Source organism: Semicossyphus pulcher, unplaced genomic scaffold, assembly GCF_022749685.1.
Source record: "Semicossyphus pulcher isolate SPU_LCO1_2020_fin unplaced genomic scaffold, fSemPul1.0.p SCAF_3, whole genome shotgun sequence".
NCBI lineage: Eukaryota > Metazoa > Chordata > Actinopteri > Labriformes > Labridae > Semicossyphus > Semicossyphus pulcher.
Window position 1 is genome coordinate 24374799 of NW_027211704.1, and position 23881 is coordinate 24398679.

Below are 23881 nucleotides of genomic sequence, written 5' to 3' on the forward strand. Positions count from 1 at the left end.
GTGTTTAAACTTTCAGACTCTCAGACAGTGAGAAAAACAGCCTCTGGCAATAAATAGTCAGTTGTGTAAGAGAATGAAAGTGTGGCTAGAGTCTGTCCTCTCTGGCCTTTCACATGAACTTAAGTTTACTTGCAGCAATTTATCTCTGAACGTCATGGCATGTTGCACAGGGCCCACTTCTAATAGCCTATTATAAGTTATTTTTGCTTTTAAGCATTGAGACAAACATTCAGATATCTTACCTTTTCAAACAGTTTTAGGAACATTATCAGTTAAATTTGATCATGAACCATGAAGGAAAACACATCTTTGCTTTTATCACTGTATGGGTTTTAACTTTTTCTGCTTGTGTGAGGTGACCTCATCAACCTGCAGCTGTAGTTGTGTAAAGTGATGTGATAACACAGGGAGGTGTGGACACTCCATTTCTGCACTAGCTGACAGACCAATGTGTAAGATAACGTGGTGAACACTGAACGATGAACAAATTCGGGGGAATTCTCAAGATTCTTACTTTCCAGCAGCAGGCCTAGCGACACAGTCAGATATTGTCCCCAACCTTTGACAGAGAAAACGATGCAAATTGTTGTCAAAGTAGGTCAGTATGAAAAAATGTGTACAAACTAGATCAAGGTGCTTTCATCTGTTTCACATTGATCACGTACCCTAAAGCCATGCAGATCATTTCTGCTAGCATCCTAAAACAATAGTTAGTACAATTTGTGTTTCTCAGAGCAGAGAAAAAAAGTATTTTTGAAGTGTTTTTAACCTATTTCACATTATAAATTGAAACAAAATGATTCTGTTTTTTACCTATTTGGGTGAACTATCCCTTTTACGATGCTTTTCTGTATATAAACAAGCATGAGTCCGGTGATTTCACAGAGGAGGGTCAATGGGAGTGTTCATGGAGAATTACTCAATAAAGCTGATGGCTTATAACTAGCTCAGCAGTCATCAGCTCAAAGTTCAGTGAGCAAGTGGTGCAAGAGACAGCAACCAGACAAGAGCGTGTACAATATCACAGAGGTGTAGGCGTATGAACCGAGTTTGGAGCAGCACTACAAGGAGACCTGTCGGGATTATATTCAGGACAACAGCTGGTGAAGTGTCACCTTTTTATAACTCTAAAACTTTCAAGTATTTAAATATTAAGCTGATAGATTCACTCAAAAATGTTTCTGTGAAGCCTGTTAGTAATGTGCCCTTTCTAAACTGATGCTTCTTCTAATCGCAGGTGGATGAACCGTCAGATGGATTATGCGATGAAGTCCCTCAGCCTTCTGACTCCGTCTTCCCTCTCCAAGTAAGACCACAGCTCCATCATTCACACTGAAGAGTAAACATGTTACCGGCTAATTGTTGTTGAGGTTTAAACACTGAGGTTTCACTTATTTTTTTAAATAAATTTTATCAGATGTGTGACAGCCAGCATGTCAGCCAGTGCCTCCATGACCCAGCAGCTCCTGGCAGGTAGAGGTCCTCGGTCGAAGCCCTTCAGGGTCACCAATTCTGACCGCAGTGTGAAGAAGGGCATCATGGCGGACACGCTCGCGGACCTGATGAACAAGGTGAGGAGGAGTGCGTGAGGGCTCAGGATGATGTGATGTAGTTGAGGGTGAATATGATCACACAGTAACTCAAAGAGAACCTGAAGCATGGTGACCTTTAGGTGTGAATGAGGCTTCATGACCACAGACAGGCTGGCCTATGACTCACTTATTGCAGCACCATCTGTTTTGTCGTGCTTGTTTCAATCTCATGCTGGTAAAGGTTCACGAGTGAAGTGTACACTCTTAAAATGCTATGTCTTTGTGTAACCGGCTATTTTCTGAATTGTTCATCTGGCCCACGTGACTTGTTGCACATTTATTTAACAATTGCTGCACTTTTGTTCCTGTCTGTTCCTGCTCTCGCAGACCAGCGACTCGTTCAGCGTGCCGTGTGTCAGCTCCCTGCTGCTGGAGGAAGACGGCACAGGGGTCGACACAGAGGAGTTCTTCCAGACACTGCCTGATAATGCTGTCCTCATGGTACTGGAGAAAGACCAGAAGTGGACCCCAAATACAGTAAGACTGTTTAAATGTTTTCACATCAACCACTAGGGGGCACTCTTGATCAAGTTGCACAGTGACATGCTGAACATAGTTATCATCCTCTGTTATTCAGAATGTTTTATGCCAGTGATGTGAATGATCAGACAAGGAAATATCTTTATCTTCAATGTAGGATCATGAATATGAATGGTACAACTGTCCGTCGACTGTCAAACACAATGACTATTCTGTGAAATTTAATCAGCAAATTTTCTCCCTCTTCCTGAATAGAGGAGTAAAATGTCAGTTATTGTGCTGAAGGATAACACAAGGCGAACATCAGAGATTAGTTTCTGCCTTCTTAATTTTTTAGAGAAAATTCTAATGTTGGATTTGAATATTTAAATCAGACCCGGAGGTGTCATTAGATTGGACTGGTGTTCACCCAAAGCAACTCATTTCCATAGAAATCGATTCATGCCGTGATTTAGCCCCCCCACCCCCTAAATGTTTACTCAACGACACAACGACCTTGCTTCATTGTTGGATACCTTTCTCCTCATCATTGCTAATCTAATTGTCTGCTGGAGGTGCTGCGTGCTGTCATTTTGCCCAGTTTGCTGGCTGCAATCACACCATCCAAAGGTACCTGTACCCTTTTACCTGACTTGTATCCCACCTTGTCACCTCACAGAGCAGCCCCTCCAGAGATCAGCTCAGTGAGAGCAGGTCTCAGCACCGGACAGATGTGGCCAAGCTGACTTTTGACCTCTACAAGAACAACCCCAATGATTTCATCGGCTGCCTGAACGTGAAAGCAACCCTGTACGGTGCTTATTCCTTGTCCTACGACCTGCGCTGTTATGCTGCCAAAAATATGCTGAAGTGAGTGAAAGAGCCTGCCAATTATCTGTTTAAACTATCGTGTAGATTTGTTCATGTAAAAGCATTTCTCTGGTGACTGTACTGAGGCACAATCTGGATCCCCAGTAAGAGCTAAATCCAGTTTGAGAGAAAAAATGATCATTGCTAAAGAACAAAGGCTAGATTTTATTGAGATTAATTTTTGGAGGAGTTATGTCATCACTAATGAGATCTGCTGGTTTTCAGCTTTGGCACAAAGCTTCAGTCTGAGAGGATTACATTTTGCTGACTTGTCAAATATTTGATTTTTGGTGCTACATTGTAGGGCGAGAGGTCATGTTTTTCAAAACCGAGATTTTTCCTCCTTCGTTTCCAAAAGAACGCCCCATCCACACAAGCACGGTTATAAAAAATCTCCATCCAAACGAAAATGCCAAAACACAACAGAAACGCTGTCATGGGAATGCCATACCAACAGGCGGTGATATAACCTGGTCATGCAAAGAAGAAAAAGAAAATCGCAGCCAATGAAAAGTCTGAAAAAAATCTATTGCCGAAAGACTACCTGGCGGGCTGCTCAATATAGTGGACAAGTAACAAGTATGTACATATACATTCACCTTCACCGGCCACTTCATTAGGTACACCTGTACAATCTAATGCAGTTCGACAGCACTGCCATGAATTCTGCTTTCATGAAGTTTAGTTTTTGTTGACTTTTGTTTTGATGAGCGTTGGAAGTGTGTAAATTCAATTACATTTATTACTGAGGCCGTAGCTGAAAGTGGTGTTGTACTAAACACAATTATATTGAGATGTGTCTCTAATTTTTTGTCCTCCCCATTTAAATACACGAGGGGGGCAAAGTATTAGAAACACTTCTGAATATAATGCAGTTCAGTACAGCCTCACCACCAATTACGACTTTGACGCTGAAATATCATTGAATTAACACCTCTTAGAAAAAAGCCTGAACCTTACAGGCAACAGAAAAGCAAATCTTATGGCTGAGCTGGTGTATTGGATTACATAAGATTTTTCAGGTGTTCCTAGTGAAGTTGCTGGTGAGTGTATGTGTAAACATGTAAAAAGTCTTGTTAGCAAGGATAGAAACATCTGTCACTTTGTATGGAATGTCGCCTCATCTGTGACGCCTCACAAAGGAGATAACGGCTTATAGCCTTACGTCACGAGCCAAGACTGCCGTTTTAGAGATTCTAAAAGTCTTCACCCTGGCCGGAGTTTTACAAAAGATCTGTTTTCAGTGAACTAAAAGTGTGTGTGTGTGTGTGTGTGGGCCAAAATGCAGAAAAGCTACGTTTTGAAAAATACCTGTGTATGTGTAGACATGGCCTTAGATGACAGGCTTATGAGATGCAGTTAATTCAAAACTGATAATCTGAGGTTGTGAATATTCCTGTTGGTCATCCTCTCGGCCTGTCATGCTTGTCCATTTCATTTTCTAAAACAATTACTCAAAAAACTGACTTGTCATTATCCCAAATTACTCAAACGTCTTTTTGTGCGTCTTTTTCTCCGTCTCTGCAGGAAGGAATTTGCTTTTTATGACTATTCACTCTGTCTATCTTTCTATCTGTGTTTTTCCTCCAGGGAGGCTCTGAGATGGACCATCTTTTCCATGCAGGCTACAGGCCACATCCTGCTGGGCTCCTCCTGCTACATCGAGCAGCTGCTGGAGGAGGAGGAGCAGCGAACAGAGAAGAGCCTCGCGCTGCCACAGGAAAGCAGGATCAGGCAGCTGCAGGGCATGCTGCTGGGAAAGATATCCCACTGATGATGGAACGGGAGCTGACGAGGATGCAGCAAACACATTATCCACTCTTATTTCAGACACAGTGTAGAGGAAATGTGAACATCTCTACCTGCTCATGTTATCTGTGCAATTAAGACAGTTCAGACTGCTTTTGCAGTCACTTTCTTGCTCTGTTACATGTCATTGCCGTATTTGCACATAGAAGGGAACACAAGTTATTCCTCAGAAAGCACTTTTACTCTCTACTGTTAAAACTTTGACCTATTAAGATGAATAAATAAAACTGACACTTTATTTTCCCATTCCTTTAAATCCATTTCAGTCTTCATAGGGTCCACAAGTAGTCTTAGATTTACAATATCAGCCTATTAAGCTGGCTGCGCTGTGTGTGTGTGTGTGTGGTTCCTGGTCATAGTCGCTGTAATTGGCAACAGGTCCAGCTGTCTCTCCCACACATCCCTAATTGTTCCCTGGTCTGCACTGTCCTGTCAGCTGCAGAAACCAGAGGATGAAAACGAAGCAAGAGCATCCAGCTGCACGGGGCGAGGGGTCGGAAACAAACCATTGCACTGAGAGCAAATGGAGAAAGAGATGATGGCTTGAGTGCCACTTTTGCCATCTATATATATTCAGCAAGTCAAGAGTTCCCACTCTTATGTTTGCTGGTTCCTTTTCTTTTTGTTACACAATTTTCTTTTTATTTATTTATTGCAATAAATATAACGACTACAAATAGAAACACAAGTGGTCCTCTCAGATTTAGCTCATGTTTTTGTGTATTATAATAAAAACCCCTCAAAAATGATTGGTTAATTACTTGTTTGCAAATGCCAGAGAGATGCTAGATAAAGAGATATTGATGTGGTTTAAATTAATTTAGGTAATGAATCATGGGATGATTTCCACCTTTGTCCTCTTGTTTTGCTTTGTATCGATTAAATTACATCCCATGAATGCATGACCTCAAGTTGCACACACAATGTAAAAATGAACACTGGTATATCGCTGTTTTGTCTGTACTGTAATGAGTCAAGAGATGCATGCTGACCGTCTCCTACAATAATGTATATTTGTTGTCGTTAACAGTGAGTAGGGGCATTGTGTATTGATTTTTAGCCATACAGCTGCATTTAGATTGGTTTGTACAGAATCATTTATTTTGCACTTCTGTAGTCTTGGCTGACCTTGAAACAAACTGTGCACAAGAGCGCAAGGTTTGTTCGCAGCAGGTGAACAGGCCTATCGTAGTGAAATGTTACATGTAGGCCTACCTGTAAAATATCTTTGGACTCGCATGGGAGATTCTTTGAAAAGGGGTCAAAAATGGAAGAACTCGAGTGTGGAGCGTGGCCCACTCATGGGCATTTCAGGTACTACAGGCTGGCCGTGAGAGGTAATCTATCACATATTTAAAAAATGTTGATCATTTTTTGTGCTTGAAATGTACTGTTTTCACTTTTTTGTTACTTTAAAAATTGTAACATGTATGTGAATAGATAGTCCATTTACTCTGCATTAGGTAAAAAAAAAATGTTTTTGAAATAAGAATATATTTGGAAATACCTAATTTTGTTTTTATCACCATGCAACCCGACAGCAAATAGTTGAGTCAGAGTCGACCAGATCATGTACAGGTATGAAGCAAACCGTTAAGCCCACACCACTTTTTGGGGTATTGAAAACCAAAGATCCTGTAGATATCAATGTCATAAAACTATGGATGATTATACTTTTACTAGTTTGTATGCCTTCATTTTGTGTTACACAAACCTGTGTTTGTTAAAATAATTATAGTGATATCTTACCTGAATTAAGGTTGATCAGGCGTCTCTTATACCCTCTTAGTATTCTCCAATGAACCAAAACAGTAGCCATGTAGATATATTACTCGCAAATCTAGATTTAGCCTGTTTGAATTAACTACAAGGTATCAGTAGATGATGTCTGAAAATAGCCATTTGTATGTTTTTTGTAGCTGCAACTGGATTATTTCCTTCCAACAGGGGGCGTGGCCTTGATGATTGGTGCTTGATGGTGCGACTGGCCTATTGAATTAAGCTAGTAGCGGCTGATGTAGACTCCTAGCCTCAAGAAGAGATGAGGTGCGTGCTACAGAGCTCTGGTCAGTTTGCTTTACCACACACGCCTTGATATTTTTCCATTTTCAAAGGGGTAGTCTTGAGCCTAAACTGACGCAGTCACTCAAGTGACATCACTTGAGGCAATATACTAGATTTGCGCAGCTTTGTCTCAAGTCAAAAAATGCTTTATTCAATTTTTACCATCATGCAGGAATTGCTTTGCCTAGTTAACAGAAACCCACAGCCACATAATAAAGTGACTATTCGTTTAGTGCACAAAAATGGACGGGGAGTTCATATTCACACAACATAAATGACTCGCCTGTTACAACAGAAAATTAGTTTTTAGAGTAGTTTTATCAGCACTACCTTCATAGTAGTTTTGGCACCTCCCTCCTTCAGTCGTTAACTTGATGTCATCCAGCAGGAGCCTGAGCTCTGCCACTGGACTGCATCCGTCCGTCCCTCTAGAGCAGGTGGAGCTGCTGCTGCTGCTGAGCATGTGTCGGCTGTTCCACAGGACAGAAGCTTCCCAACAGCACACAGGTTGCGGACATGGACTGCTAAGCGCACGACTTCGACACAAGAGGTAAGTGTGCAAATGTTCGTGTTTTGAAGCTGTAATAAATCCGTGTGTTGTGCATCCAGTAGTAGGCTATGATAAAATCATTTGCTTGTTAAAATGCGCAGTTGCCGCGCAGGGAGCTTCAGTCAATCCAACCCATTAACAACTCAAACTGCCAATTAAAAATACAGTTCTATATTTTGTGTCATTAGGACGTCCACTCAGATTTCAATCCTTAAAACGCCTGTTTAACTTTTCAAAATGCCTTTAGTAACTTTTACGCAGCGCATTTTAATCCAAATATCGTTATTACAGTTATAATCTATCTACATAATCAAAGAACATTTCAGATGTTTTACACTCCATCCAACTTTAGGTGTTTATTTGTTGCGAGAATATGTAATTGCACTCCTTCCGTGCAGAGCGCACAGCTCGGTGTGATGTTTGGCACACAGAGGTCCACGAAATATCGATTTAGCAGCGGATTCTGAGTTTTATTAGAAACCACGGGCTGTATGTGGGAGTAGGTGCTTGACACAGTAACGGGCTCTGAGGCTGTGTGTTTCTCCCACGCTCCTCAGGGAGTCCTCGCTGCAGTCCGCTGGAAACATCTCACCATGCTTACTGTACATGAAAGCCTGGTTGTCTGTTTGGATGATGATTGTGTTTGCGATGTTTGGCATTCGTGTTTTAATATGTGTGCTTACAGTCAAGGGGCCAAACAATCCTTAAAATATCTTTGAAATAATTTATACCTCTCCCAATCTTCTCACTGTCTGTCAGGGCCCATTAATTGATACGTTATGGTTAATCTCCAACCCTCTTGAACAATTTCAGGAGGAAATCACAGAAATGCAACTTTAATTTAATAGTCGAACTCCTTAATTATTAATTAAAGGGCAGAAATGAGAAACTGGCAAAAATAACATTTAGGACCAGTCAACAACTACTATGTTGTTATAACCCTTAAATTTACTGTTCTTACTGTTCTACTTTTCTGTTAACGCTTATTTTATTTATTTATAACAAACTAGTCAATCTAATATCTTAATCCACCAATAGTTTATGTAATATTCTTAAGCAAAATAAATAAGAAGTATCGTATAAGAAATATCTCCTTCAAATAAAGTAATTGTTTGAGCACTAATGCTGGAGTTGTGTATTGTCCGCCATTAGACAGGCCGGTCAGACAAACATTATCCCTTTGAGCTTTGTCAGATGGAGCGATGTGCTGCTCAGCATTTAAGAACTACAGTTTTCCCTCCCAGAACACAATCACTCCAATTCATATTCTCATATGAACCAGACACTGTATTCAGCATTTTCTCTTTCATCTGTTAATCACAAGCTACAGTTTTTTATGTCGAAGAATAAAACCAACCAAAGAGAGCTTCATCAGGACAAATAAAGGCTGTAAAAGTGAAACTAAATGCCGTTAGACGCAGCAGGCGAGACGAGGTGTAACAGATAAGGGAGGGGTTGGATGTGAGAGTGTGGAGGTGGAGGAACGCAAAGAGAAAAAGGGAGAAGTCTTGATGAAAGCGTTTGGGTCTGAGCTGTGTCTCCTCCCGCGTTCTGCTGTGGACGGCTTTGATTGTGAACATGAAGGAAGGGAAACCAAATCCTGCTGGATACATGCAGAAAGGAAGTGTGTCTGTGTAGCCTCTGTGTGACAATACATCATCATCATCCCCTCTCGGTCTTAAGGCTCCAGTTCACAACTAAATGTATTAATTGTCATCTAATTGTCTCCTTCTGCAGTTACGTAAACTCACCAGTTTCCACTAAGTGGCTCTCTGTTCAGGATCTGTCATCTGTCACCCTCTCTCTCATCTATACTGCTTCTTTCCCACCTTTTTTCTTTTCCCCGCTTCTTCCCCAAGCTCAGGTTTTCAATGGCTTCCTATTTCAGCTCTATATATTTTTCTGGGAGATAAATAATTCAGGTAACAGGACATCACAAAGGCCCTCAGCGAGAGCCTGGGTGCTTTGCTCCAACCTGAATTGCCTGTAGTTTTTAGAGTCTGTCTGAATAATGGATTTGTTTCCCAATACCTAGTGTATTCTGGTCAATGACTGAGACGGCAATAGGTGCACTCTCAGATTTGTCCTCCATTTAAAGATATTCATACATTAAAGATGAGTCGCCTGAACCAGCTAAGTTTTGATTTCACTGTCCTTCATATTTTCCGTAAAAGCCCTCTGTGTAGTTCTCTATATTTCCTGCCTCCTCCTCTTCCTCACCTCCATTATGAAATGAGCCAAATATTTATGACTTGGACTGACGTGATAATTGGATTTCTGCAAAGAAGGTAGATGCAGCTTTAACAAAGCTCACAATTAAGGGCAATAAAATCCCTGGACAGAGGGTCAATAAAGCAATCAGAGAGATGCAGACCCCTGACCCTTTCTGTGCCTTCATCTTTTAACAAAGTGGCAATGCTATGGACGCTGTATGAGTGTTTTTGTATGTAAAGGTCTTGTGATATTAAGTATTGGTCAGGTTGTTTTGTCTAAAGCATCTTGAAGATATCCATTTAAAAAAATGTCTGTTAAGTCACTGTATATTGCCGATTGAGGTAACACAATGGGGATTGAGCCTATGGCCCACTGATGAAAGCCTTTGCATTGCAGTATTATGGACAGGGTGAGTGTGGCGACTTTCACGGAAAAAATCACAAGCAGCGCCCAGTTAGTGAGGTATTTTCCATCACCCAGCATTGGTTGGTCTGCCAGTTAAGTTGCTGCTTTTCTGGTCTCTGCAAGTGTTGCGAGTAAACAGTAATCTGCTATGGCTGAACAAAAAAAAAGAAAAGATCGATGACTACAGATACAACTTCAAAAATAAGTGAAAATCCAAAGAAAAGAAACAAATTCGACGCTCAGTTAAAGGCAAACAGTCTAAAAAGGAAAGCGACCGTCAGCGAGGAAAATCAAGAGTTACAACCATTACAACCGTGGACGTCACACATGCGACCCTGTCTGGATAACTGGGAAGTGTGCTCCCGCAAATATTGTTTATCACAAAAGGTGCCGCCAAAGAGAACAAAACTGAAATCTTCAAGATTACCACTTTAACACGGTTTTGCATATTTGGGAGGATGTGAGCAGTTAAAGAAATTAGAATGCTCCTCGATTTTTGTGAAGTTATTGACTGTAATGATTTTGCAGCTATTTTTCTATTTTGCAAAATAGGATAAAGACTTTTTGGACATATTTGAAGGATCAATATCTAGTCTTCAGGCCTGCTTAGATTTCTGTGAGACTTTTTGTCTGTTTCTGTGTTGCTGTACTGCCTGGAGAATATCAGTTATCATGTGAACCAGTGAAATGACCAGTGATGTGGTCGAAAGCTTAAAGACCTTTTGTTGGATAGTTTAGCAAAATGACTTCACTTACTATAACAATATTAACCCAACATGCTCAATCGTGTCAGCTTTAATTTCTACAATGCAATAATTTTAAAATAACCTTATATGGCGGAACAATTGTCAATCACTGAATTTATTTTTATAGCGCCAAATATCAACTAAAGTTATCTCATGGCACAGGCAACATTGGACCCTTAATTAACATTTATTTTATTATACTTCATTACATGATTGTGCTGATAATCAACATTATGTCAGTGTTGTAGTCAAAGTCATGCAGCAGAGAACCAGCAGGAAGTCAGTCCCGTCGGGAATTCTGTATTCAATGCATTCATGTTTTACATTTCAGCTGCTGACCGAGTAAAACAACCTCTAACATTTACATCCCTGCAATACGCTCCAGTGCTGCTTCGGATGAGACTTTCCTCCTCTCTGTATTCATACAGCTCGAGACCACTCAGACTCAGCAGGCGTCCTGTTGAACAACTGTATGTGTGTTTTTGTGTGTGTGTGTGTGTGTGTGTGTGTGTGTGTGTGTGTGTGTGTGTGTGTGTGTTTGTGTAGTCCTGTAGGAGTGTGTGTCTTGCTCTTCCAGGCTGACAGTGCCAAAGATGAGCAGTGGCCTGTAAGTGTTCTGCTCTGACATGACATTTTGTCTCCATCATGTTGCAGCGACTGGAGAATGCGCTCACAAACAGCTTGATGTCTCAATAGGGAGTCTGTTTACACAAACACACACACACACACACACACACACACGTGATATAGAGCGAGTGAACATGCTCTGTGTCCTCATGTTGACTCCGGCCTGTTTTGCCATTCCAGCAGACTCTCACGCTTAAATGCAGAAGTTGCTTGTTGTTATGCGCTTCTTTGTCCACTGAAAAAGCTCTTTTTTATATCTCTTAATGTAGTGACTTACAATCTCTATACATAAACATACATATAATAAAATCTAATCATTAAAGTCCCACCCTAATCGCTGACTTTTTCCCACCTGCCACTACAGTGACACCTGACTCTCTCAGCAGCACATGGCAGGAACTTCATACTTTCCCTCAGCTTCCCTCGGTTGAGTTGACGGTCTGATTAGATTTTGAGGCACCTTGCTGCATAACTTTGCATCTTAATGACAAAAAAGTGATTTACTTCAAACTGCTTTAAGCCTGTGATGCTTTATGGAGTCCATGTCAATGCCTGTGTGTTATCTAACGAGAGATATGTGCATGCCCACTGATAAATATCTTGTTAGCTTAATAAGACCGCCGAAGTAATAACAGAAGTTATTAGTGAGTCTTGCTAACATCCTGAGCTGCTGATGAATACAGATAAAGATAAAAATACTGGAAAATGCAAATATACGTATTCCTACCTTAAAAGGGGGTCCTATTACTATTCATGTACCTTTTGTCTGCATTCCTGTGTTCTCACTATGTCATTTTGACAACCTGTTACATCAGCTTGTCTCACAGGAATAGCAAGATTATCTTCCCTGCCATTCATCTTTTTAATCTTTGTGCTGCTGCTTCTGGGAAATACTGATGTGACTATGGCTGTTCAATTATACATGCTATACAGTCTCTTGTCACATATTTTCTGGCTCCCTAGCCCGGAGGGGGAAAGGTTGTGAAGCATCTCTTAGATCTGTGTGGAAAGTGGAAGCTCTGGATGTGGTGCGCCCGTATGAGAGTTAAGCCTCTTTCTGATGCACTTTTAAAATGGAATAAAATCATCCATTATATCATCCGACAAATCTCCGGTGTTCCCGAGTTGTTTTCTGATAAAGTGTTGTAATTAAGATTTTTATTGCTCTTTTCCTCAACCTGCATTGATTTCTTAAGTTTCCCAGAATGACTTTCTCCGGCCCGCAGGGACCTGACTAAAGTGTTGCATGTAAGTCTGTTTCAGTGCAGAGGCCAACAGTGATGAGCAAGCTTGAGATTGGTTTTCCTCTCTATAAAGGATTTCTCCATGTGTGATTGTCGAACATTGTGAAATGACACAGAGGAATAATTTCTTGCCTTTAAGCAAAATACGATTTCTGCTATTTAGCGTCTTAATTGCAAACAAAGAAATTACCCTTTCAAACCGACTATTTGGAAGAACATGCATTAAACAAAGCAACATAACATGCATCCATTAGAAGGCCAAAATAAAAAAAACCTATTAAACATTGTAAATATTTACATATAAATAGAGATAAATGAGGGCTGCGCGGTTCCCAGTTCAGACATAGGACTCCTGTGTGGAGTTAACATGTTTCCCTCGTGCATGTGTGGGTTCTCTCCATGTACTCCGGCTTCCTCGAAGTAGTACCCGAATGGATCCGGGAAGACCCGGCCGTGATTAGAAAGTGTTCATGATTTAAGTGCTGAGTGTGTATTTTAACTTGCAACAATGTGTCATTCGCATGAGAATGTGCGGGAATTAAGAAAAAACCATACAAAGCGACTGCAGGTTCAGAGAAAAGTTGAAGCCAAATCTGGTAATGATGGATACCTTCCTCGCTGATGTGGACAAAAAAGCTAAAAGAAAATGAAAATAAAGAGGTAAAACCTTGTTTATGCAAATTGTGGACAAAGACGAGACGGAAGTATGCGCAGTTACGTGTAACACGTGTGTGTGGCTTCTAAACCAGCCGCGCGTTTGTCATCCGTCTGCATGACAGCAAGTGGACTTTTAATCTGAGATAACTAGTGGATTAGCATCTCTGTTTTTATCAACACGACATGGATTCCAGGAAACCTGGATGTGTTTTGTGAACTTTCTTGGTGGAGGATGGATTATATGCACGGACAGGCACAGGGGAGAAGGCTGCGTCACACAGGTAGGACAAAAAGGTTTGTTTTGACAGCTGACTAACGGCAACTTGTTAATATTAATCAGCTATGCAGTCGGTGATGATCGGGTCTGTTTCGTTCGGCCGGGGTCGGGTCTGACATAACTCCGTTCGGGCCCCAGCTTTCAAATAATAGACGGGTCCGGGTCCAACTTTTCTCGGTTCTTCACAGGTCCGGATCCCAACTTTCAAATAATAGACGGGTCCGGTTCGGTTCCGGATTGCACAATAACGGGTCTGTTAGGGTTCGGGCAGGAAATTTTGGACCAGGGTATACCCCGTCTTTCGCCCAATGACAGCTGCGATAGGGTCCAGCCCCCCCAAGAGGCTGAACAGGAGGTTATAGATAGTGGATGGATGGAAAATGAGATCAAACACAAGACAGAGACACTCCTCTCAGATGAATCTGAAACAGAGGATTAGGATGAGGACCCAGGTGTGATGTCAAGTGCAGCTGCAGTCAGATATTACCAAGGAAACATTAGATAAGAATAAAACAACAAAATGATCAAAACATTGTAAAAACTGATATTGAGATACTGTATTTTCTGTATTATGTAGGAAACTTCGGACACATGCAGTGTAACATTCCTGTTCCATGAAAATAACCAATCATAACTTAAACCTTTCCCCATACTTCTACCACACTTTGTTTGAAATGAGGAGGTCAAACTTTCAAAGTCAAGCAACAAACTGATTTCCTACATCCTGCAAGATTGCACAGATAGTGTGTGTTGTGTGTGTAAGCATTTCCTACATTAGGGCCCTGACCAGCACTGTGACAGTATCTTTATAGACTGAAAGCTCAGCATCTTGTGCTGCTTTCGACTCATGCAACCCTACGCTGTATTTGCCCTCCAAGTTAGGTCACTATAGGAAACAATTCTGCTGCACATCCACAGTCCACCATTGTAGCAATAGTTTTAACCAGCTCTGTGACAACGTGCCACTGTTAGGACACAAATCCTCTCAAAAGCTGCCTCATGTAACTGAACGCCTCGATCATCCAGGTGAATTTATCTTTAACTGCTGCAGCATCGCGTGCATGTTCACAGACAGGTGACTCGCAGACTGTGCAAGCAGAGCGTTCAGTTCACTGTGTGCTTCTTAACGAGTAGTCATGGAAAATAATTGCCAGTTTTCCTTTTGTATCAAGAAGCAAAAAAGTAGCAGCATGTGTTTCAGTTAATTTAATATCCTGCAGTGTGACTATTGACGATTGAGATGATGATGCAGCGCTTTTCAGAAGTGCAAGGTTTGACAATAATGCTTCTAGTCTTTCTTCTCAGGTGTTCAAGGGGATCAATACCACTGTTATGTCTGTAGAAGAAGCTGGAGCTAGCAGCCTGAAAGCTAGATTTAGCATCAAGACCAGGCACAGTTCTGTCCTCAGTTAACAACATCCAATTATCTCTAAAGCCAACTTACTACCACAATGTATCTTAATCTTTGAATATGAAACCGTTTTAAAAACACAGGGGTCTTTGACATGCTGGAAGTATTTCTTGACCAATGTTGAGACGTTTTGAATCAGCGGAGACAACAACAAAACCACAATTTGTCTTAAACTCTGGTTTATGTTTGGTTTAACAAACAAGATAGAATGAGTTTAGTGATTAGCTTGTTTACTTAGTTACTTGTGGAGAGAAGCAGGCTAGCTGGCTAGCTGTTTCCAGTCTATACGCTAAGCTAACCTAGGCCAAGCTAACAAGCCTCTGATTGTAGCTTGATATATAACAAATGAAATTAAATGCTCTCTCTCTCTCTCTCATATCTTTTTATATCTCTTGTAGTTAAAAAGTGTATTTACCTAAATATTCCTTTAACATCAGGCTTTCAGAAAGCCTTCAGTTAAAGACTAAACCTGGGAGATCAGACGTTGATATATCAGAAGTCTTCCTCCTTCCTGCCATCCTGACCTTCTCTACAAATGTGTCATGTTCCCACAATCGACATCATAATGTGTCAGAGGTTAAAGGCAGAAGGTGTTGCTAAGATGGTGCTTCGGCTTATTAAATGCTTCATCTCTATGTGACATTTTCCTGGCCCTCAGTATGTCCGGGTCTAAGTGACATTGTTGCCTTCTGCAGTGTTAGAGAAGGTCACACATACGACACCTGGAGCGCTCCCTGGTGAGCATCTTCCACTCGCAGGTGACTTAATTAAGAAGCCGGTTTCACACTTGCTGTCTCTGACTCAAAGCTACTTATCCAGAGTAGTTTGCTGCTTTCAGCTGAGGTTTTATCTTGATCTAGAAATGAACCGAGCTTTAAAAGGTCCAACCTGAACCCACCCTGAGGTCAGTCAGACTCTGGTTCTTCAAAGACGGACAAATTTCCTAATGACCTGCCTGTGGATGAAGAACAGCGTGAAACACTGCATGAGCAGACATTAGGCACTTTGGGTCAGAGCGGGGCCATATTGATTGATTTTTCACACTTCTGCTTCACATGAACATGAACCCTGCAACTCGACCTTTTAATCATTTTCTACACACAGATAAACTGAGAAAGCCTGTTTAACTGAGCTGCCTTAAGTTGAAACCAAACCTTACAAAAAATAACTGTATAAAAATCACAACAAAACTATAGCACTCTAAAATCTGTGTATCATACGGGGTCCGTTCTCTGTCAGCTGCTGTGCCTTTCTACAACCCGATTGCTTTTCTGCTGGGATTTTACAAGAGATTTGTCCACCTTTCCTGTGCAGAGCGCCTAACCTGTGCAGTCATCATGCAGCTTTTCACTCAGGCAATCATGAGCAGAGTCTTTTGGGACTAGAGCAGCCTGTTGGGGACTGGAGGCAACCAGGAAACCAGCAGCAGCTCAGGGAAGGCTGATGTAAGACTTTAGAGTGGAAACAAATCTGCCACCTCTGCTCCATGGGACATCTTGTTTACCAGCGCCTCTGGCCAAGTCCTCTTTTCAACCTCCTTCCCGCACGTGAACTGTGATTTCAGATTTCTAACTTCCATGTGACACATGAACTCTCAACAACAATCCACTATTTCTCTACATTTCAACTTCCCTCCAGCCTCCATCCAAACGTTCCCCCATCCCCCCTATCTTCACTCTCGGAGTGAAAATCAGACAGTCTGCTCACGAATGGACCAGCTGGAAACCTGCAACCTGAGCCAAGCAAAGTGGCTGTAGGGCTGCGCTCATGCACACTTTCAATTCTTCAGTTTTGACCGTTTTTTCCCCCTACTGTCCCTTCATTTTGCCCTTCATGGTATCTCATGAGATATCACTGTCCATGAAGACTGTTATATGCTTGTATTACTGGAAAGAGTATACAGAAGAGTGCTGTTGATCTGGGGATTTCCATATGCTTCTATATTCTGCTGTTTATAATGCCCAGGGAGGAATATTCATTAAGACATTCTATGTTTTTAACCATCAGATGATACCGAGCTATACATCTCTGTAAGCTTAAATGACTTCACTGGCTTGATAGCATGCATCTCTGACATAAGTCTGTGGAAGACTCTACTTAAAGCTAAATTGAGATAAAAGGGAGAAAACTTTACACCAAGAAACAGCTAAAAAATGTTAGCCCTGTCAGTGACTCTTACCTAAACTGTGATGTCATGTGAGAAACTTGACTTGCAAGACACAGAAAATGTAAACATGCATTAATCTCCAGCAGGCTGGACGATTCTAACAGTATAGTGTCAGTATGGTTGAGACACATGCACCCACTAGGTCCAATAATTCCTCTGACTTAAACTTCTTGATTGTTTCTGAGGTCAGGACTAAAAGAAACAAAGGGTCAGCCTTTGTTAATTGTGGTGCAATGGTTAGAATTGTCTCCTCAAGGCTAGGTTCCTAGTTCGAACCCCGGTACGGACATAGGGGGCCTTTCTCTGTAGAGTTTGCATGTTGTCCCTGTGCGTGCATGGGTTCCCTCTAGGTACTCCAGCTTCCTCCCAAAGTCCAAAGACATGTTCATTAGGATAATTGGTCACTCTTAATTGTAAGTGTGAAAGTGAGTGTGAAAGGTTGTCTGTCTCTATGTGTCAGCCCTGTGATTGACTGGAGATCAGTCCAGGGTGTACCCCGCCTCTCACCCAATGACAGCTGGGTAGGTTCCAGCCCCCCCCCGCGAACCTGAACAGGATAAGCGGTATAGATAATGTATGGATGAATGGATGGAAATCAATATTACTCTGATTCTAATTACATCATTAGCTGAGGGTTTTGACAATGCACTTCCCAGTTAACATTTTATCTCACACCAACAGACCAATGCCAGTGTAGTCATAGTGCAGCAGCATGGGGACACTTCCATTTATGCTTTCCATGTTAATGTAACATGTTTGTAGTTGAGACACTTTTTACTACTCTACCATTTCACTGCTACCAGCATGGTGTAACTATAGTGCTAGTACTTCCATACTATGGCACCTGTGTCCTCATTAATCTAGACCCTTGTGGTGTGGTTACCGTGGCAACAGAATCTGGGGAAAAAACGTGGAGAGTCCATCACTCATCAGGATGTCTTGTTGCCAGAGCAGAGTTGTTGCACATGATAGTTGAGAGTTGATTTTGTGTTTGTTTTCTGTGCGGTGTCTTGTTATAAACTTGATGTTGAGATTTTCATTTCAGGATAAAATTAGGGGGAAGCTGTGATTTTAATCACTCCATTGATTTCCCACAGGTGCAATCACCTTCTAATCAATGAGAGCAACTGTTTTACACACAACCTTTAATCTTCTTGAAGTCAGTACCACAGAGAGATGCTCTCTGTGTGCATGCCAGTACCAGTAGACTGCATTAACTGTTCTATCTGGAAACTATTGCCACCTGCACTAAATAAGAGCGACAACAGTAGTCTGAACCGCCTGTTACGATGCAGATACACAAGTGTACTATTTGTAAATTGGACAATGATTGTTTTTCTTCTGTATGTTATGTCATTTGTATTTTTACTGAGCTTAAGGCACCAAACCTAATCCCCACTTTCAAGATTCAAAAAATAAATTGGATCATCATCATCCCCAATAAATCCCCAATGTATCTTTGAGATAACAGATTAACTTGGGACAAAAACTGTTTGTGTCTTGTGTATAAAGCCAGAGCAGGAGGTGGGTTTAGCTTAGCAACAGCTAGCTTGTTTTAGCCTTGCTCTTAAAAAAAGTACAAAAACACACATGTCTTAAGAAATATCTACACAGAAATATGAAAACAAAAAATGTGTGGTGTGTAACTATTTTTTAACACAAAGGTCCCTGTAAACCATGATCACAAACTGCTCCACTCTTTTCTGTTTATTTCTTTTTCTAGTTACATATTAATATTATTTTATTTTTGTCTCTGTGTTTTAATTGTTCTCTGAACATAATTGAAAATACAACATGGAAATGCCTCAATGATCCCTTGAGATTAACATAAAGGTTGAATGAACCAGCAGCTCTGTTGCTACAGTGAGGTTGCTGCTCAACCAACAGACATGCTGGAAATATGTGCCGGGGAGGCAGATTAACTATTGGTCTTCAAGAAGGATTTAAAACAGCTACAATAATCCCCCTTAAGACCACATATTGTCTTGTACAATTTTGTGTTTGTTCCTTTGAAGCAAAACATGCTACATTGTAAGGTAGTGAGCATCAGATGTGGAAAAATGACTGACCTTAGAGCCAGGCTAGCTGTTTCCCCTGCTTCCAGTCACACTGCTAGGCTAAACTACGCTAAACACCTCCAGACTGTGACTGTCAGTATATTTAACAAAATGCTTGAGTTATTATCTTAATGAGTAAAAATGTTAATATGCTTTGTTAAAACTTAAAGACCAGCTCCAGTTATGTTTTAAGACATTTAAAATGCTCTGCTTGAAATAATAAATTGTCTGATGTGTTTTTTGTGCAAAATACATTTAATTACCTTCTAAAAATCCTCCTAAGGCATCTCCTCCTTCTCCCTCATTATCAATTCCTGAATCTGCATAGTCCCCACCCACTAGGCAAATCTCCACATCTCTGCTATTGTTTAGTGTAGGAACTTAGCTACCTTGAAATGTAGTACTTAGTAGTAGCCTAGTAATGTTACCGTTAGTAGTCAGTAGTGAGTTTGCAAAAATTATGACAATGGTTGCCATAGGTTGCACATAATGATATGCATAGCGTCACCCCGTCCATTAACGGGATTGGCTCCTTAGGTTTGTGACGTCTCAAACCTGCCAATCTGAAAACGTGTTGTTCAACCTGTCCTTGGTACACTGCTGTTTAAAAGCAGACAGGCCCAGCCATGGAGATGACTGCTTATGTTGTCCCTGATATGTCTTGTAGCACATGAAAAACACCACATGGAGATGTTCACAAGGTTAAACACTTGATTTTCACTGGAGGGGGTCTGTGACATTGATACTATAGTGAATTAACTTAGTTGTCAGTTTGTCAAAAAAAACCCTTCATCACATAAATATTCTCTTTTGGCAGTAATGGTATTTTAAATAAATCATGTGGTCTGCAACATCTGGCAGAGCAGAGATCGTAACCAAGCTTTCTCATGTTGCTTTGAGTGTTGTTTTTACTGATCCAATAAGAGGGCTGATTACTTAGATTCGTTCCCCTGAGCCTCAGTAGTGATGGCCCAATGAGGCGGGCTGCGGTTCTGACAGCTTGTGAGCAGGTCTCATGCTGCGACTCAGCCACAGTTGTAATGAGAGACACTGAAAGGAGACAGACTGAAGGCGGGATTGATGCATAATGCCGCACCTGTTCAACAGCAGACACTGGAGTAGATACATGCATAGCTAGCTAGACAGACAGACAGGCTGGCTGGCTATAGGCTATAATCACTGTGTTATGACTTTTCTATATAATGTTTAGTTGAGATGTGTGACATGCTATTAAAGAGAAAATGTGTTTTGATTCCCTCCTCGTCACTTCATTTCTCATCTGTCTGCAGTGTGTTCCTGTCTCCACAGCGCTGCCACCAAGCTGTTCTTCATCCCTGCATCATGGACGCTCAGCCTGGTGCATCATGGGAGCTCATCAACGGCCTGACAGATACAATATATGAGGGCTGAGAAGTCATCATGGAGACTGACAGCTACTCCACAGGCCCCGCCCCCACTGGCTGGGTCGGGTCGGTGGCCAGCCTGGAGGGCAGCGGAGTCCTCCAGGAGCAGGGAGGAGGGGACTCGTCCGACAGCCCTGCGTCCTGGTACATGCCGTACTCACTGGGCTTCCAGGTGTCGCTCACCGCCTTCCTCATGCTGGAGCTGGTGTTGGGTTTCAGCAGCAACCTGACGGTGCTGGTGCTCTACTGCTCTCAATCCAATTTAGTGGACTCTGTGAGCAATATGGTGACCGTGAATCTGCATGTGCTGGATGTGGCGGTGTGTGTGCTCTGTCTGCCTTTCACTCTAATCATTGTGCTGCTGCCTCCAGGACCAAACCTGGCCCTGCTCTGCTGCTTCCACGAGGCCTGTGTCACCTTTGCCAGCATTGCCACGGCCATCAACATCCTGGTTATCACCTTGGACCGATACGACATCTCAGTGCGGCCCGCCAACAGGCTGCTGACCACACGTAGAGCAACGCTGCTCCTGGCTGCTGTGTGGGTCACCTCTGTGGCTGTGTTTTTCATCCCGTTCCTAGAGATGCAGTGGTCCAGTGTAGACACAGCAGAGGACAGAGGGCAGGGGACACCCTTATTGTTGTCCTCTAATGGTGTGAGTGCCACAGTGATGCCAGTGTGGCGTAACCGGACTCTGCTGTGTGTTGGCGGGCAGGGCTACCACACAGGCCTGGGTATGTATTACCACCTCCTCCTGCAGGTGCCCATTTTCTTCACCACTGTGGCAGTCATGCTGTTCACCTACTCCAAAATACTGAGGGCTTTAAACATCCGCATTGGCTCCCACATGAAGAGGAATCAGCGGTTCAGGGGTTCCGCCGGCAGGGGGCACCACAAGAAACAGAAAAAAAAGAAGGCGGGGCTCAAAATGACTGATGGGGAGGATGTAGGAGGAGAGCAGTGCACTATGGATGGTACCAAACAGCTCAGCCATCCTCCACTCATCCCTTCACCCTCCCCTACCCCCACAGCTACCTCTCCTCCTGCCCTATCCTCCACTGCCCCGCTGGTCACCTCAGACTCAGGGGCTGCGACCTCCATGCCCACCACCATGGGGGTCCAGGCCTCCGTGTCTGCCATCATTGCCCTGAGGCGGGCAGTGCGTAGACACAGGGATCGGCGGGAGCGACAGAGGCGGGTGTTCAGGATGTCTCTCATCATTATCTCCACCTTTCTGGGTTGTTGGGCTCCCCTCTCTGTGACGAACGTGCTCATTCTGGGCTTAGGCCCCAGTGACACCCTGGTCAGCATACGCCTCTGGTTCTTAGCCCTGGCCTACGGCACCACGGTGTCCCACCCTCTGCTCTACGCCTTCACTCGACAGAAGCTGCGCCGTGCCCTACGTTCAAAGGTGAAAAAGAGGGTGGTGTCCCTACTGCAGGTAGACCCTTCACCAGGGGGCACGGTCATACACAACTCCTGGGTGGAGAACAGAAAAACCAGCCGGCAGGTGCGGCTGGAAGCAAGCGAAGGTACTGACCGCTGCCTGGCAGAGGTCCTGTGAGACTGACACACATGGGCACAGCTAGTATAATTAAAAACCAGGATTGAGTCACAGGTGTGTTCCATAATGAAACTCATTGGTGCATGAAGCCAGTGTAAGAAATGTGAAAAACACATTTCTACCTCTGGGAGTTGTTTTATAAAACCAGCAGCAAGCGAACGCTAAACACAGCTAACATTCACCTCAGGCAGCAGTGGAGGCAGGATGCTGTCGGCACAGCCTCTGCAGCTGAAGAAAATCATACTCAAACAAACACACAAGTGTATATAATCTGCACTCTGTCAAATAAAGACGTCCGTATACATATGAAGCTGTGTGATGAAGAATTCTCATAGTGGTGCTTACGTAACCACTCAGAGGAATGTGTTTACCCAGCAGATAATGTGATCTGCAACTGACCTTCTTCCGCCGAGGCAGCTTTAAAGAAATGTTGATATACTTATACATTTTGATAAATCATTAAAAAAACTCTGTGAATGTATTTAATGTTGTGTCTGCCTTAATTCTAACTCTGAAAGTTTGGTTAGATGACCCGTTGCGTACTCAGAACATAAGTGGCAAACTGTTGGAAACAAGCAGAGAGAGTACTACATGGATTATGAAGATGAGATGAGAGAAGAGAGAAGATGAGGAAGCAGTCAGAGAACAATTAAAGGCTACTGTGAAATATTCAATGCAGTTATGCTAGTTTAAGTAGTTATAAAAAAGTCAATGTTACAGTGTTTGTATGAACTCTTGAAAAGCTTGTTCACATAAATGCAACATTTTGACTCCCCACTCTGTGAAATGCTGTAAAATCTGACTGATGTTTTGCATAGACTGCAGGAAAAAGGGTCAGCCCATTGTTTAAATAATTAGTATGACACTTTAGGAAATAGGCTCTATGCTATCTTACAGACAATTAGATGACAAGATCAATACCACTCTCATGTCTGTACAGCAAATTTGAAGAAACAGCCGGAAAGATTAAACAAACATGATATGACATATTGGCACAACTTTTATGCTCACAAAGCGCTAACCAGCTTGAGTTTCATATTTAATGTGCAGACATGAGTTTGATTTTTGACTTCTCATCTAGAAGAAATTGTATTTCCCAATATGTATACCTAGTCGTTTAAATGTTATTTATTTTTGTTTTTTGAATAATTAGGTTTGGACAGAAAAATGGTAAAGTCACCTGGCTGTCCTTGAGTAGCTATTTTTCACTCTGAAATGAACATGTGAAAGGCAAAATAACAGGAAAACCTTTTAATATAACACAGTCCAGTAAATCAACAAAAACTACAATCTCAAAAATTAGCACTGAGCTTAATAAACACCTCTCTGACACATTCTCTGATTACTCACAGCCTCATGATATAAAGTATTTCTTGCACTGGTTTTGGATTTCATTATTTAAGGCGTCCTTGTGGTTCAGTTTGGGATGCTGAAAGCGTGATCATGTACATGCTGTAAATACTGACCAGATGTAAATTTACGACATGAGAAATCTACTGCTGAAGCCACCTGGTCTGTGTTTGATTACAGACTGACTTTTGTTAAGCATGGCTGGCTCACCCAGACATTTGGTCCCATGGGTCAACTCCACCTTAGTCTCTAGCAAACACAGGAGAGAAACTGTCACTCACGCCGAGCTTGGACAGATTGGTGGGATTATTAACGGGTGAGTGTTTGCTGTTGACTTTATCTACCTGGTTGTGTGTTCACTGGTGTAAAGTTCTTAAACTGGGGCTCATTTCACAAAAAGTGTTCTCTCTCTCTC

The 23881-nt window shown here is 42.2% G+C and overlaps 2 protein-coding genes across 2 annotated transcripts; both read left to right on the forward strand.

Moving 5' to 3' along the window:
• Positions 1-1253: 1253 nt before the first annotated feature.
• On the forward strand, positions 1254-4695 carry cidec (cell death inducing DFFA like effector c). The gene is made up of 5 exons (XM_069678935.1): positions 1254-1306; positions 1418-1571; positions 1920-2069; positions 2731-2921; positions 4512-4695. The coding sequence occupies exons 1-5, from the start codon at positions 1254-1256 to the stop codon at positions 4693-4695; spliced, it is 732 nt and encodes a 243-aa protein (XP_069535036.1).
• A 15873-nt stretch (positions 4696-20568) lies between these two features.
• LOC138606382 (G-protein coupled receptor 22-like) lies at positions 20569-22116 on the forward strand. Its single transcript, XM_069678847.1, has one exon. It carries the CDS (start codon positions 20569-20571, stop codon positions 22114-22116), a length of 1548 nt encoding a protein of 515 aa, XP_069534948.1.
• The last annotated feature ends 1765 nt before the right edge of the window (positions 22117-23881 follow it).